The sequence below is a fragment of the Oxyura jamaicensis genome, chromosome 26 (assembly GCF_011077185.1).
Source record: "Oxyura jamaicensis isolate SHBP4307 breed ruddy duck chromosome 26, BPBGC_Ojam_1.0, whole genome shotgun sequence".
NCBI lineage: Eukaryota > Metazoa > Chordata > Aves > Anseriformes > Anatidae > Oxyura > Oxyura jamaicensis.
The window spans coordinates 2297381-2312354 of record NC_048918.1 but is presented as its reverse complement, the minus strand read 5'-3'; the positions used below and the strand labels follow the sequence as shown (position 1 = coordinate 2312354).

Here is a 14974-nt window from a genome sequence, read left to right as displayed (position 1 = left end):
CCAGCTTTTTACACCCAGACCAGAGGTGCAGAGAAAGGAAGACGTCTCCCCGACCCCTGCGGGCAGCTGTGCGTGGTGACCCACCTGCACCACGAGCAGTCCTTCACGTCGAAGCGCAGCAGGTCATTCAGCATCGTCTTCCTGGGGGAAGGAACCAGAGAGGAAGGAACTCAGCAGGCTACAGTTCTGCTTGGGGCAGGACCCGGACCCCCAACCCCCTTCCCCTGAAGTTAGGAACCCCCAAACCCCTTCCCCTCAGGCCAGGACACTCCAAACCCCTTCCTCTCATGCCAGGACCCCTCAAACCTCCTCCCCACAGACCCACGTCCCCCAACCCCCTTCCCTTCAGGCCAGGACCCCCCAACCCCCTTCCCCTCAGGCCAGGGCCCCTTCCCCCGGGTTCCCACCCCCCCCCCCCCCCCCACGTCTCACCCGTTGTCCCCGCCGAAGACGTAGATGGCGTCCCGGTAGGCCACCACGGTGTGCTTGCTGCGCCTGCGGGCAGCACAGAGCGGCGGTCAGGGGCCGCGGGGACCCGGACCCCGACCACCCCCCACCCCCCCCGCCCGCCGCCCCCCGCCGCTCACCGGGCCCCCACGAACTCGTCGCAGGGCGGGAGGCGGCGCCAGCGGTGCACGGTCTCGAAGGGCCCGAAGTTGAGGGTGAGGTACTCCACGCTGTCCGAGCAGCTGTGGTCGAAGTCCACGCTCGGAGCCACCTTGGAGCGCCCCGCGACACCCGCCGGGGCCCCCGCCGCCGCCATGGCCCGTAGCAACCGGCGGGGCCTCCCCGCCGGACTACAACTCCCGGCGTGCCCCGCGGTTACTACTCGCGGCTCGGCTGCAGGATCACCGCCGGACTACAGCCCCCAGCATGCCCCGCTCCCTGGGGGGGGGGGGCGCGGCTCGGCATCAGCTTTAGCGCTGCGGTACCGAAGGTCGCGCGTTCGAGTCCCAGGTCCGGCGGCAGCGCATGGTGCGGGCAGAGGCCCTGCGGGCTGCCTGTGGAGGAGCCCCCGCGGCCCCGGGCAGTGGCCACATAGGGGGGTCGGGTCCCGGGCCGTCGGGGTCGGGGTCGGGCCCGGGCTCAGCCGCCCCCAACAGGACAGCCCCAGGCCCCAGCTGCCCCCTGGTGGCGGGTCCTGCCCCCGCAGCCTGAGGGGAGACCGGGGCTGGCCCAGGGGCCCGCTCCCTGTACAAGCAGAAGCGAGGCACGTTTGTACGTTAAAAACTTTTATTCATTAATACAAAAAAAAAAATACCAAGAACAATACTCATGAATACGCATAAAGTCTCATTCCAGAGTCATACCTGACCTATTAACTATTTAAATTATTTTCTGTGGCTACCGGAGTTTCGTGCTACTCTAGCAAAATAAAACCCAGTGTGCAAACCCCAACCAGAGGCTGGCGGCCGTGCTGGGGCAGCCACAGCCCTGTCCTTCATTTTACCCAACGCACCTCACAGCACAGCCTCTGTAACCTTTGGTGACTATGGGTTCAGTTTCTTCTCAACAACAGACAAGGAATAAGACGGGTGTTGCACACCTCGACACCAGGCCTTAGATGCGTTTCCACAGCACCCGGCACCTTTCAGCCCGAGCAACCTCCTCCAGGCACACCGGCTCAGATCGGCTTCAAAGCCAACAGCCTCCAGCAAGCACTTTGTGGGTGAAGATCCATCGTGCAGCAGTTTTGTTAGGAGGAAGGAGAACATGGGGAAAGCAGGACAAAGGCATATGGGACCACACAACACAGGGTTCCTTCAAACGCCCTGCCGAGCACTGTGTACTCTCACACCCTATTTGGTCTCTCTGTGAAAAGCTCAGGGCAGTGCTTCTTGCCAAAAAAAGCATCCTGCACACCACAGTATGCCATGGAGCTACGCCATCCTTGCGGCCACCATGCACAGATGGGCACAGGACCACCTCCAAGCTTGGTCTCCAGCCCCAGACCTTATCAGAGCTCCTGTACGGTGGCACCATGCCTGCTGAGGCTGCGGGAAGGGTGCGTGCACGTGTGGCAATGCTACAGGCAGGTGAGCGCACAGCGCTAGTCCCCAGCAGCCACCTATCCCCAAGTCCTTCCCATCTCACTGGATGCACTCATGGAAAAAGCCATCAACATCTGCAAATAAATCAAAGAGCAGCTTCTAACCAACACTCAGGAGCTCTAGTAGGAACTGTACAAGACACTTCTCATCATTTAGCTCTTGGGACCTTGCAATCACCAAGAAATCCTTGGATTCCTCAGTTCAAGTATGAGGAATGGTATCAGTTACACAAGGCTGCTCTCATTTTTCAGTCTTCCTTAAACCTGCCACCTAACTTAACGTGCCTGAAGGATGACTGAAGCCAGCACCACCAAGGCACACACCCGTCAACATCACCCAAAAGCACGTGAACCCCACCAGCACCTCTCCCCAAGCCTGACCAGACCTGAACAAGACCCATTTACTACTGACATCCTAAGACACACCCCGATGCTTTCAAACATTTGGTTTTCACTTACCTCAAAGGATGGACAGATGACTGTTATGAGCCCTGCTGTCAATGTACGGGCCAAACAATAGCTTTTTCATTCTATAACTTGAAATGGAGTTTAGATTTTGTCTTCACTTCTGCTCTGCTGACTTACACACAGTTTTGATGCAGCACAGGCTCTTTCTGGTGTACAGGAGGGAATGTCAACTACTACTAGATGGTCCTACCTGTTCCCAGGGCTGGGACCAGTCACTCTGAGGACACTCGCTTGATCCTTCCCAACAGCTATCAGGATATACCACTGCAGCCACCTACATCCAGTTGGGTTTCCTCAATAGACTGTTTAGTTTAATGTGTTGGCCCCTTTCAGTGAAAGCTACGAGACACACAAACGTCTCAAACAAAATTCCTAATTGACTTTAAAAATATATATATATTTAAGTAGAAGACAGAGCCACAACATTCCCAGCAAAGGGAAGGCCATAGCACAAAGTTTAATTGTATATCCTTATACACCAGAGAATCCACAGGGAAGAAAGATACTGCAACACAACTGCTTGGAAATTTCTGATCAGAGCTTACACCTTATTAGACACAGGCTAATCCAGACAAAGCCACACACGCACAAAAATCAGCCTCAGGTTCTGCTTCTCATAGAGCTATTCATACAAAAAAACCATTGAGGACTCAAGCTTGAGCCAGACCTGCAGGTCTGCAGCAAACTGTGGCAATTCCCCCTATTTCTGCCTATTCTCAGGCACAAAAAGAGGGATCTGAGTGGGAGAAGGGAGCAATGTCCGCTTTATAATTTGGGGTTATTTCGCCACAGATGCTAAACAGGTTGTGCCATCTTTGTTAAGAAGTTAATTTATTATCCCCCTCCTGGTAAAAAATGTGAAAAGCTATATTCTAAACTAGACCAGTAAGATACATAATTACTCCATCTCTTCGGAGGTTTTCAGATACAACTTCAAAGCGTATTATTCCACAAAGGAACAGCAAGTACCTTTCTTAAGAAAGGAAACTCTATAATGGGTCAGCCTTTTTCTTTTAAGCAGAAGAAGATGTATCCATTACAGGACTCCCTTTCTGTTTAGATGACTCCTTGAAATACCCTAGCATCCTCCAGGCAGCACATACAGAAAGTTTCCTAAGGAGAAATATGCCTAAAAAAAGTGACTTCAGAAAACATGTGCAATTTCCTTTTAAATCTGTTTTATAAGAAGGATACCAATGTACATTTTAATAGTTTTATTTTCATTTTCCCCAAGAGGGAACCAAAGGCAGAGAGGTGTTGTGAGATACATCACGCTGTTCTTATGGGTAAATCAATTTGCAAATGTTATTTTACCACTCTATAAAAATACACACAGGAGTGTGAAGGAAGCAAAATAGTTCAGAGTGGCTGTCATGGAGCAAATATCTTAAATACAATCAGTTTTCTTGCCCTAAAAATCGTGGCTCCTTGTGTTCCATAAAACCAAAGTCTTTAGTAGCCACATGCCACAGGAACAGAAATTTAAGTGGTAGCTTCCTTTGAGCATGTGCACACAAAAGCATTAGTAAAGAACTGCTCCCATGGGACTAGACAGTAGATGTGAGCAACAAAGCCCCATCCACAGCAGGAAAGAAGATATGCATCTACTTTTATTGTCTCAGCTTCCCATCCAAACTCCTGTAACTGGTTCCATACCATTCAGGCATCTCTGATAAGAGTCTATAGTTCTATAAAAAGAAGTCACACTGTAAGATCGAGATATTTACCCTGTATGTGTTATGCGAGCGCGAAGAGGAACAACCTTCCAATTTCTCAAGATACATCCAAGCAATCTGTAAGTGACCCAATTCCTCTCTCTGTCCAGCTGTGCTGTGTGAAACTCAGTTAAGTGCCTCTTCACAGGTAGAGACAGTTTGCTTTTAAAAATATTAAGGACACATTTTTAATTTTTTTTAAGAACTTCCTGGAAAGTTACTGTGGAAAATGAAAGTGCTCCCATGGTGAGACCAACGTGCAAAGCTCTAGAGACTTCCGTCTTTGCTGCTTTCTTAGTATTCCTTCCCTTAGCAGATTCGTTAAGATGAGGCTCAACACGTCGCAATGAGGCCCATCATCCACCTGTAACGAGCAGGTAGAGACTGGAAAATGTTTTATGTTTAATCATAAAACGTGGAATAAGCCAAAAAATATGGTTCAGATATGATCGGTATGGTCTCGTGAGCGGGTTTATATACCGATGGCCTGTAACACTCGCTTTTCGTTCTCATTGAGATGGTCTGAAAACATTGCATAGCAGGGCTGCTGTGCGAACTGACACAGGAAGTCAGTGAGATAGGCCTGAAAGGGAGACAGAAAGATCCAGTTAGCATCACTTCACTTCGGAAATTCTGCTTCTTTCAAGCATCCGAAGAGAAACGCAAACACGCACCAAACACGGCAAGGGAACTGCAGGGAACAGAGAAGCGATGCAGAAGGGAGCGAGGTGGCAGAGGGGAAAGGCCGACAAACAGCTTCCAGGCGGTGGTAAAAAGCCAGGAGCAAAGCATGGCACAGGGCCTGTGACTGGATGGGAGCATCTCCAAGGGGAATATGAAACTCTGTAACATCCAATCTACTTTTGATTTCAGGAAATAGCTGTGAAGCTCATGGGTGGAAAAGTCTCATCTCCCTCTATTAACGAAGTTTTGCTCATTTCCTTTTCCAAGCTACAGATACAATATGAAAAAATAGCTCCAGGCATTCTTTGGATACTCAGCACTTTCCAAAGTAATCTCAAAGAACTGAGGACATCTGGGACAACCATCGTTAATTGGTGTTTCCACTGGTGTTTTGCAGTTTTGTTAGAGTACAACATAAAAATAAATAAATTCACAAGGAATGACAGGAATCTGATTTAAAAAAAAAAAAAAGATAATAATTCTAGAGCATCACCTGGAGATCTATTTGGTAAAGAGGGTCCTTTAACGCATCTGGATCGTCCTCTTCATCATCTTCATAGTAATCCTCATCTGTCAGAGGCAAATCAGCAGGTTTTAACAACAAACAGAGCAAAGTATCTCAGGAAGTGTTCAATTGGACTACTGTTGAAATCCAAAGATCCACAAAGACATTGCTTCAGCACTGCTGCACAAACGATTTTGTATCCAGAATATTTGCTCCTCAAGTTCACATGGTTAGAAAAAAAAAATAGACCCCAGAACAAGAAGGATCACAGTGGGAGTCCCAGGGAATGCAGAGGTGAAACGAGCATACACAAGATACTGGACAAGCAAGTTTGTTAGTTACGTGCGCTATTAATCTTAAGCCTTGATCTTATGCCAGCACGACACATTTCCAGTTCTGTGCTAATGTAACAAGTCTCCCTTATTGATCAGCCTGTAAGGGCCTCCCCTAAGACTATATGCAAACTGGGGAGGAGAGGAAAGGAGATACTATCCATGCTCCACCTGCTTTATGCGGCAATTATTTCTCAAGATCACTCCACAGGCAAGTTAGTCCACTGCTATGACACTGTCATTCCATCTCCATCTCCAATCCACTTCTCCATCTTTGAGCACCAATATTCTCTTCAGAAAGAAATACCTGCATGAACCTCACAACATTGCAAAGCCTACACAGCATCCAAACTCTCATGTGAAAAATACAGTCATTTAATCAATGTGTTGTTCAAAGACATGTCCCTCTCCCACAGAAAAAAAAAAAAGTCCACCTTATTCAAAGTCCCAGTGTAATACTTCCTTCCCCTTGCCTGCTGTCAAGGAGAGAAAACTACCTAGAACATCAGCAACTCTATTTTATCTCTGAGTAATGACCCTGAAGTTGTTACTTACCATACTTGTTTGTGGAAAGAATATCTGATAAGAACTGTCCTGCTAAGCCTTCATCTTCATCCTCATCTTCCTCCTGATCCTCCCACATATCATTTGAATCATCTGTTTAAAAAAATGAATAAATAAATCTAGAAATAAACAAAATTCAAGGTGCCCAGACTGTAAATCTGTACAGGTTTTAGGCAAACATCCCTGCTTTAGTAGGTGGGCAAAGGGAAAAAGCCGCAACCACTGTCATCTCTTGGAACGACTGACTCAAAAATTGGAGCCAAGCAAAAAGCAGCAGCAAGATTGTATCCCCAAACAGGGAGGAAGAAAATAAAAGTGGGTATACCAAGCAAGGATAATTTTAGTGGGGTATGGTCAGATCCCATCTTCCAGATAAAGTGACCCAAAGTAATTTCCAGGTGTAAGAACACACAATAGTGACTGATCTTATCTTTTGGATTACTATTTAAACCTTTGTAATTACAGGTATAATATTTACTACTGTCAGCTTATTACTGTAACTGCATCTGAAGAGATAAAAAGCAGATTTAAGCCATGCAAAGAGGAAAACCAACCCCGTGTTTTACCTTGACTCCAATCTGCGGTTGTCTGTCTTGATGCGTTTGCTTCCATTGCATTAGAAAGTTCATTTATTATTAATTTTAAGATTTTTACTAACAAAGGAATGTTTGTCCAGCGTTCAGGATCTATAAGAGAAGAAAAGTACACATTCTCACTGCTTTTAATAAAAACCAGTTAAAAAAGGCAAGCCTTTTTTGTTGATATTATTGTTTGTTGTTGTTGTTTTAAATTTTAGCATACATTTAAAATGCTCACAGACAAGCAAAACTTCCAGTTTGTTTTGTTTTGTTTTTCCTTTTTCTGTTTGGTTGGTTTGTTTTTGAGGAAAACGAGACAGACAAAAGAAACAAAACCCAAACATTCCTTCCCATTCCTTTTGTATACCTTCACGGGCTTCCAGGAGTCTCAAGTGCAGTATGAAATCCTGCATATTTTGTACAAAGAGAACGCACGGTTAAAATCTTCACAGTTGAATGAGTCTGTGAGCCTACTCAACGAAATCATAGTTACAGATGACTTCATTAAGCGTTCTTCTCTGAAGTTATTGTTGTGGGGCTAGGAGTGCTTTCAAGTCAATGAGCTGTGCTGCACTCCCCCACCTGGCTCTCCTGCTTACCCTTCCTGAGAAGCTGCAGGCTCCCACCTTTTCTCACCAGGGTTTCTGCTGGGTTTACTTATGACATAGGGATAGCTAAACGGTATTTTTGTCCTTCATTACAAAAGTAAAGATCCTATCAAATAAAGGAACTGGGAGCACTAATTTTAACTTAGTTCTCAAACGCTAGCAATTAGCATCCTATCTGATCAGACAATATTTGAGTTTGCTGGTTTTCTTTTTTGTTGTTTTTTTTTTCAAGCAAAGAGTAATAACATAGCAGGTGTTTTCTAACTGCTGCTTGCCTCTGAAATGCCTAGTGCTTTCCCTATTCATTCCCCTGGTTGTCAACTTAAGTTATTTTTGAAGAATAACCGCATCACCATGTGCGTCCCGAGCGTACGGCAACTGAAGGCTCGAAGAGCACTGACTGCGAGCTGGGCTGCCAGTAATGTGTGCGAGTATTACGCAGCAAGCTGCAGAACCAAGCTCTCCCTCCCCAGAGGAAACTGCCCAGAGCTCACTCTGATTTAATGTATGCATCTTTCTCTAAACAGGAACCTTTGATCAAAGATCTTGGGCTCAACCAATTCAGTAAGACAAGTGTTATGCAGGAGACTGGTCAAGCTTTCCTTCAAAGTGATCTCTAACTTGTTGACATCACTGCAAATATTTTTATCTTTACGTTCACTAAACAAATTTGCCTCTGAGAGAAGCTACTAAACATCAGGAAATTATCAGTTTATCTCATTAGATGGAACAGGATGATGCGGAACGGCAGCAAATAACTCTCCATCCCATAATCACCTCAGCCACTTAGATTAAGTCAGAAGCATCAGGGGTCTTCCAGATCGGTCTCTCAAGTAATAGATACGTTAAGCACACCATGTATGGATTAGTTCCAAAAACAAATCTCCCACAGCTCTGCGTGATCTCAAAGATCTATTTTAAGGCCATTCGTAGCCTCCACTGGCATTTAAAAAAAAACATTAAGAACAGCAGAGTAATTACTTACTTTTGGCTGATTTTGATCGTGTCCGTATTCCCTCATCCATATTAAATATTTCTTCTCCCTTTACCCTAATGTCCTGAAGTCGCTTGTCATCTGTGTTGATGCCATACTGAAGGAGTTTACACAGTGCTACAGAGCTAGGGAGTAGGGAATAAGAAAATGACAGATCACAACTGCCTGGCTTACACAGTGTCGCAGTTTGTTTCTTTATTGACTTTTGAAGAGCTCATTAAATCACCAGATTATTTTAGGAAACCCTCTACAATACCCTGAGCCTCTACCATGGTCTACAAAGGGGATTTCATGGCCTGAAATTATTCTCATCCCATTCACAGAAGTTCAGCATTAAAAGCAGTCCTGTACTTGCAGCAGACACCCCCTTCCCGTTGGGATCACGCTGTTCCTGTACAGAAACAGCGGGCAGCGAGAGAAGCACTCAGAGGAAGAGCAGGGACTGCTCCAGTTACCACAGCTCTCCTGAGCCGAACTGACAGGGCAGGAAAAAAATTCCTCCTGTCCAACACCGACTCACTCATCCGAGCCTGCAGCAGCTCCCCTTTCCCTCGCACCCAGAGCATTAATTGCAGCGGGATGATCAGGAAGCTAACGCCAGCGCATGGATCCTTACAAAACGCCCCACCTGACTTTGCCTTCGTACTGCCCGTAGAACAAGTGCTGCCGGCTCATCCATTCGGCCATCACAAACTCCAAGGCAGGCTTGCCGGTCGGTCCGGGGAGACTGCACAGGAACTCCAGGAGTGGTTCCAGTTGGGAGTGAACCAAGTGAGCAAACACCATAATTAAGGACTGCAGGGGAAAGGGGGAAACATTAGCTGTACATAATTTAACAGCTGAAAATGTTTTATCAAATATTCAAGTAACTGAGTGCCTGCAGGAATGGAGACCGTGCTCACCAGCCCCGAGAGGTAAAGGAAGTACAACCACCTGCGAGGCACGCAGATGTGTGCTGCGAAGCAGGCAAGAATACTATTACCAGCAGCAGCGATATTTAACTCCACGAAACACACCACAGGAATAAATTTACTCACGCCCATGCCCTCAACCAGCAAACCTTCTTAAAGCAAGAATTAAAAACTTAAAAAATAAAAAATCGGAGGTTGCAGGCTTCTGACTAGCAAAAATAGCACACGCCAACACGCAGATACTGCAGGTGCCCTGGTCTGCTCGCTGGACCACATGCTGCACACACGGTCCTATACACAAAGAGCTCAAAATCTATACGTGTATAACACAAACGTCCCAAAATCAAGCTAGGATCCACAGCCAGAACCCATCGGCTCTTTCCCTTTCACCCAGGGTACCCCATCCTCACAGAAGACCACCCTTCTCTCACACCATTGCATCAGAATGCAGAAGCACTTCTCCTATTTTGAATGCACTTTGAACACAAGCTTTTGGGACAGAACTGCAAGGTTTAGAAAGGTATTTACAAGATATAGTTTTACAGTCCATCTCCTAAAGACCAGGAATAGAATTCCTATGCTGCGTGTAACTAAATGTCAGTCTCGAAGTCTGATGGCACCTCCACAGGCTTCCTCAGGGAAAAGCTGTCCCACTCCCAACACCCATCTCAAGACGGGAGAGATTTAGCATCACGAGAGGCTTGTTTCTCTCCACCAGGTACAGGGACTTCATGTAACTAGTTCAGATTTAAGCTTCTGGATCTTTTAAATCCCAAAATGGACAAAGTGAGAGCCCTTCTGAACAGTTATGAACAAACAATGTTTCCCGGGGGGGGGAAAAAATCAAGGCTTTAAGATAAAATCTGTGCTGACATCTGAATGACCTTCCTGCTTTGCCATGTGCTGGCTTGAGAAATGCACATATAAAAATCAGAAATGCGCCCAAGATAAAAGGGTTAGAGCAGATGAGCCTCAGCCAAGTGCTTCACTGAGGGCAAAGGTGGGATCTTGCCAAAAGGCAGGAGCCCGCAACAATGCCAGCAAAATGCCTTCCCACAGCTGCAGCTTGGAAATCAGGGCAGGCATCGCTGGATGTTCCACATTAGGGCACAGACAGGAAAGACAGGATGAAGAATAAAGACTACTGGCATAAAAATGTTCTATAAAACTGTGCAACTAAAAGTAAATCGAGCCTAAATGTGATTGTGAGGCTCCTCTCTGGCCTGATGCAGGCCAGCTACACCTCTCATCACCAAAAGTTCATCTTGTCTCAACTCCAAGGTATTCATTTATCCTTGGAAAAAAGCACAGAAACACATGAAAACATGCCTTTGCCACAACATCCCTACTTCAAGTTCTAAAGGTTTCTTCTAAAGGTTCACTGCTTGCAAGCACAAGGTCATGAGAGACTATTTAAGGTGCATTAACGCTTACCCAACAAGAACCCAACTTAGCGAGTAATCTGGACAACTCTGTATGAATACAGCAGGCATTTCCCTGACTGCTTCAGGGGGTGTGCAGAACCTCCAATTGCACCACCATAAATAATCAGGTACACAATTACAAAAAAAAAAATAATAATCTGGTAATTTCCTCTTCCAACACTTCTAATTATTTTCCCGTGTGCCTGGCCTGCTCACCTGCATTACACTGAGCGTCTCCGCTTGTTGCATTTTGCTCAGGATAGCTCTCAGGATCTGGTCCAGGTTCTCTCCCAGCTCACTTCCTGCTTTGGAAATTAAAGTGGAGACCAGCCTGCCCACAAAGGCAGCAGTGAATTCTGACGTCCTTGGATCTAGAAGCTGGCTCACCACCTGCATCACATACCACAATCCGTTGTGGCCTTGCTCATCATGCCACTGCGCAATTTGCTCCAGCGCCACCGAGACGTATGCGCGCAGACACTCGCCGCCGTTCTAAACAAGAAAGTTACTGTGTTAGGATTTGCCTTTCTGGCTGTGTGGAAGGGGAGCATGGGAAGACATCTCCTTTTACCACTGCCCAAAACCCCTTAGCCAAGATGAAAAAAAAGGGCAAACTGGTGGTGCTGTGAAAGATTCAAAGTCTCTTGTGTACAATAAGATGACTGCCTGTGTTTCAAAAGTATTTAAAAATTATTTCAAAATATTTCCGTTCATTATGAAGACAGACAACCTTCACCTACCCAAACATCAAGAGGATCACCTAGCAAATACCAAGTCAATCTGAAATAGTTATATTTATGCGTTGGTCCTGTTATTCAGAGAAATTCCAGGAGATTCTAACAAGTGAGAGATGAAGACAGCAAAGTATAGCATGGACAAAAAAACAGCAGCCAAGCTGCAATTTTATAAAAATCTTCTCAAAATGAAGATCCAGCACAGGAACCAGTACACTGGTCTCCACCTTCTTCTTGTTGGTCTCTAATCTATTCTTGCTGGTATGTTATTTAGGGAAAACCATTTCAGTGGTCCATGTTCACATGACAATGTGCACTAAAAAATCCCTGTGTAAGGAAACGGAATTATCTTTGTTATTTAGAAGCCAGCTAGTAGACAGAAAGGCACTCTGCGCTTTTAGCTTCAGAAGTTGCGTGGTTTTTCCTTGCTCAAATACCCTAAAGTCATCACCAGGTAACAGCAGAGCCTGCCAACAAGCACAGCTCAGATAAGCACTACCACTGTGAGATGAATCCTTGCTCTCCCTCCATTCATCATGTGGCTCAGCCAAGAAGAAGTCTGCCCTCTCCTTCCCATCTTTTTCCACCTACGTGAGTACAGGAGAAAACTGCTAGAAGCAAGGTGTAGAAGAAGGTCTTTTGCTTCCCCACATCTGACAGTGTTCCTGCAGATTGCCTCTGCCATTCCTAGGTGTCATCGATGTTATTATGGAGGAATGTGAAAAGCAGTATGTTTTTTTAAGTTTTAGGGCTCCTCCAGAGCCCTGAAATAGGGGAAAAAAAAGAAAAAAAAAAAAAGAAGGAAAGATCAAGGCTGCTGCTCTACTCACTGATCCTCCAAATTAAGGAATGATTGGTAAAAGTCACTGCAAGTCCCTGAATGGCAATGCTTTAATGACAAACTGCAGGTGGTGGCCTACAGATAAACTGTAGGCGGCTCCTGAGGAGCTGCCAAAATAGCCATTGGCAAGCAAAGCCTGGGCTCCCTTGAAGGCTTTGCCAACTGTCTTATTTGGTCACCTCTCCTGAACTCGCCTAGCCCTGCTGTTGTTACTGCTCCCTGCAGTGTTACCTGCATGGTAGCATTGTCATCTGTGTTCAGGCTGCACTGAGCCACTGCAGGGAACGCTTGGCAGATCAGGAGCTGGGACAGAGGAGGCTTTGTGTTCCTCACAACCGTGGTCAATATATCAATAGAAGTCTGAAAGGAAAACACAAACAAAAGTACTGTTACAACAGAAGCCACAGTATGTGAAGTCAGCATCGGTCACCAGTGCAAGCACCAAAGTCATACACAGGAGAGATGTGACCCAGTACACATCGCATCCTGGCTTGACAAACTAGTTATTTATTTTAAAATCAGAGGATCTTGGAGTCATGCACCCACAGTCACAGTGTCTGACACAGACACAGTTCTTAACTGCAGTTCAAACATTAAAAAGCAATTTAAAACAACTTAATAAGGGAAACAGTTCCACAGGGATGTACAGTGTCCTGATATAAGTGATCAGTACAGCCAGAGAACTGTTCTAGCTGACTTGATCGATTTTGCTTATACCAATTTAAATTTAATTACCTACTAGTGATCGTTACAGTAATACCACTCAATAGGCAGATTATAAACATACGACAAAGATATTTATGGGCTTACTTCCATACAATTATTATATGCAGTCAGTGCTTAACCTTTTACAAGTGGACTTTTTACAGAAGTGACAAACCTGTACAATTTATCTCCAGCAATTTATACAAGTGACGTATAAATCAGAAAAGGTCTCAGAAAAAAAAGGTAAGGAATAGTTACACATCCTGCTGGAGAACATTCCACCAAAAAGGAAAGACTGTCACTGGTGAAACAAGACTGTGGCAAAGCAAAACAACTCAGGACGTGCTGCAGAGATTGGAAGAAGTCCATAGGAACAGTTTACTTTTGGAAACATGTCCCCCCACCTGCAGTTTGCCTTCTCTCCACAAAGAAACCTCTACCAAGCACTGAAGTCATTGTTCGAAAGCACTTTAAAAGCAGCCTTCCTGCTCTGCAGAGCAGCCATGCTGTATGTTAAAGAACAGGGAATCATCTCCAGCTAATACCAGGTACCACTAGAGCACTTACTGCACAAAGCCCTGCTGGGATCTTGTCAGCAGGGGCCTGCATGATGCTGACAAGAGTTGGTATTAGCCTCATCTGCATTGGACCCTGGCAGGCTTCTATCTGAGCTAGCTCCTTAAAGATATCTTGGGCAAGAGAAGCAACAACTGGATCTGGAGAGAGAAAGCACCATTTACTAAAACATGCTAACAAAGACATCTCATTTTTTGCTACTGCTATTTCAAATCTGCATAGCAGAAAGTTTCTCTTCTAGCTTTACAATATAAATCATAATCGAATGAACATTGATTCATTATGTTTTCAGCACAGTGATAATCCTGGCCAGGATCCATTAGCAAAAACAACCGTACTTTGAAAACATAATTTAAACGCATACCGTTACTGTACTTCAGAAAGATTGCAATTGTGAAGGGGCAGATTTTGTTCTCCACGCTTGCTGTAAACGCTGGGTCTACCGTACAGACAATGCACAGCGTCTCCATCACAAGGTTGAGGACCTCCGAACTGAACTGAGTTGCCAAGTGGATCAGTCCATCGAGAATGCTCGGAAGGAAAGGCTGCAACACGTGGGTGCTCTCAGAGATCTTCAGCTGGTCACAGTAGCTAGACAAGATACATAAAAACGTGCAGAATGTATTAAAGTAATTTATACATTTAACACTGGACCACGTATAGGAATAGATATTTCACCCCACCCATCCTTTTTCCTTAAAATCATAGAATCATAAAGGTTGGAAAAGCCCTCCAAGATCACCTGGTGCAACCATCCCCCTACCACCACCGTCACCCACTACACCATGTCCCTTAAGTTGACTCCTCTAGGACTTTTCCCCTTCAGTCTGACTCCTCTAGGACTTTTCCCCTTCAGTCTACTACATCCATGATCTCCCAGCTATATTTCTTCCTCCTCATTCCATCCCTGATGGTTCACCTCTAGGAAAAAAAAGTAATCTCAACACGAGTGTCACTGCTTACGCAGTGTTTAATTACCACGTTCTACAAGTGAGCTAGGAAAGATAAAATAATTTCAGCAATAACGAAATATCCGTATCATTTCAGTGCAACTAGAAGACAAGCTGGTTGGGGGTAGGGTTGTGTGTTTGTGTGCGTGTGTTTGTAAAAACTAATTTTCAATTTCTGCTTTGGAACCAGTAGAGCAGGAGGTTTTAGGACTTCTTTACAAAAACGGGATGGAAAAAAGCAAACGTTCCTTATTGCCCTGATTCGCTCCCCAAGGACAAATTACGTTATTCAGCCATCATGGTGCCTGCAGAGGACTAACCTGGATTTCATTTAT

The 14974-nt window shown here is 45.5% G+C and overlaps 2 protein-coding genes across 4 annotated transcripts in view; both read right to left on the bottom strand.

Annotated features, from left to right (window-relative positions):
• Positions 1-811, bottom strand: part of LZTR1 (leucine zipper like transcription regulator 1) — a 35473-nt gene extending 34662 nt beyond the window's left edge. The window contains exons 1-3 of the mRNA XM_035347079.1: positions 588-811; positions 433-495; positions 85-141 (exon numbers count right to left, since the gene is read on the bottom strand). Of these exons, the coding sequence (XP_035202970.1) occupies positions 85-141; positions 433-495; positions 588-763 (296 nt within the window). The 5' untranslated portion in view covers positions 764-811. The remainder of the gene's footprint in view (positions 1-84; positions 142-432; positions 496-587) is intronic.
• Positions 812-2954: 2143 nt separating this feature from the next.
• The window catches only part of LOC118178354 (lysine-specific demethylase 5B), a 90735-nt gene continuing 78715 nt past the window's right edge, over positions 2955-14974 (bottom strand). For 2 of the 3 annotated variants that reach the window (XM_035346788.1, XM_035346792.1), the window contains 10 exons: positions 14054-14280; positions 13681-13829; positions 12640-12768; positions 11050-11325; positions 9127-9293; positions 8490-8623; positions 6885-7004; positions 6310-6411; positions 5411-5487; positions 2955-4816 (listed from right to left, as the gene is read on the bottom strand). In XM_035346788.1, coding sequence (XP_035202679.1) covers positions 4706-4816; positions 5411-5487; positions 6310-6411; positions 6885-7004; positions 8490-8623; positions 9127-9293; positions 11050-11325; positions 12640-12768; positions 13681-13829; positions 14054-14280 — 1492 coding nt within the window. In that variant the 3' untranslated portion in view covers positions 2955-4705. Of the gene's footprint in view, positions 4817-5410; positions 5488-6309; positions 6412-6884; positions 7005-8489; positions 8624-9126; positions 9294-11049; positions 11326-11482; positions 11895-12639; positions 12769-13680; positions 13830-14053; positions 14281-14974 lie in introns of those variants that run through there. The other variant, XM_035346789.1, reaches the window with a different exon arrangement.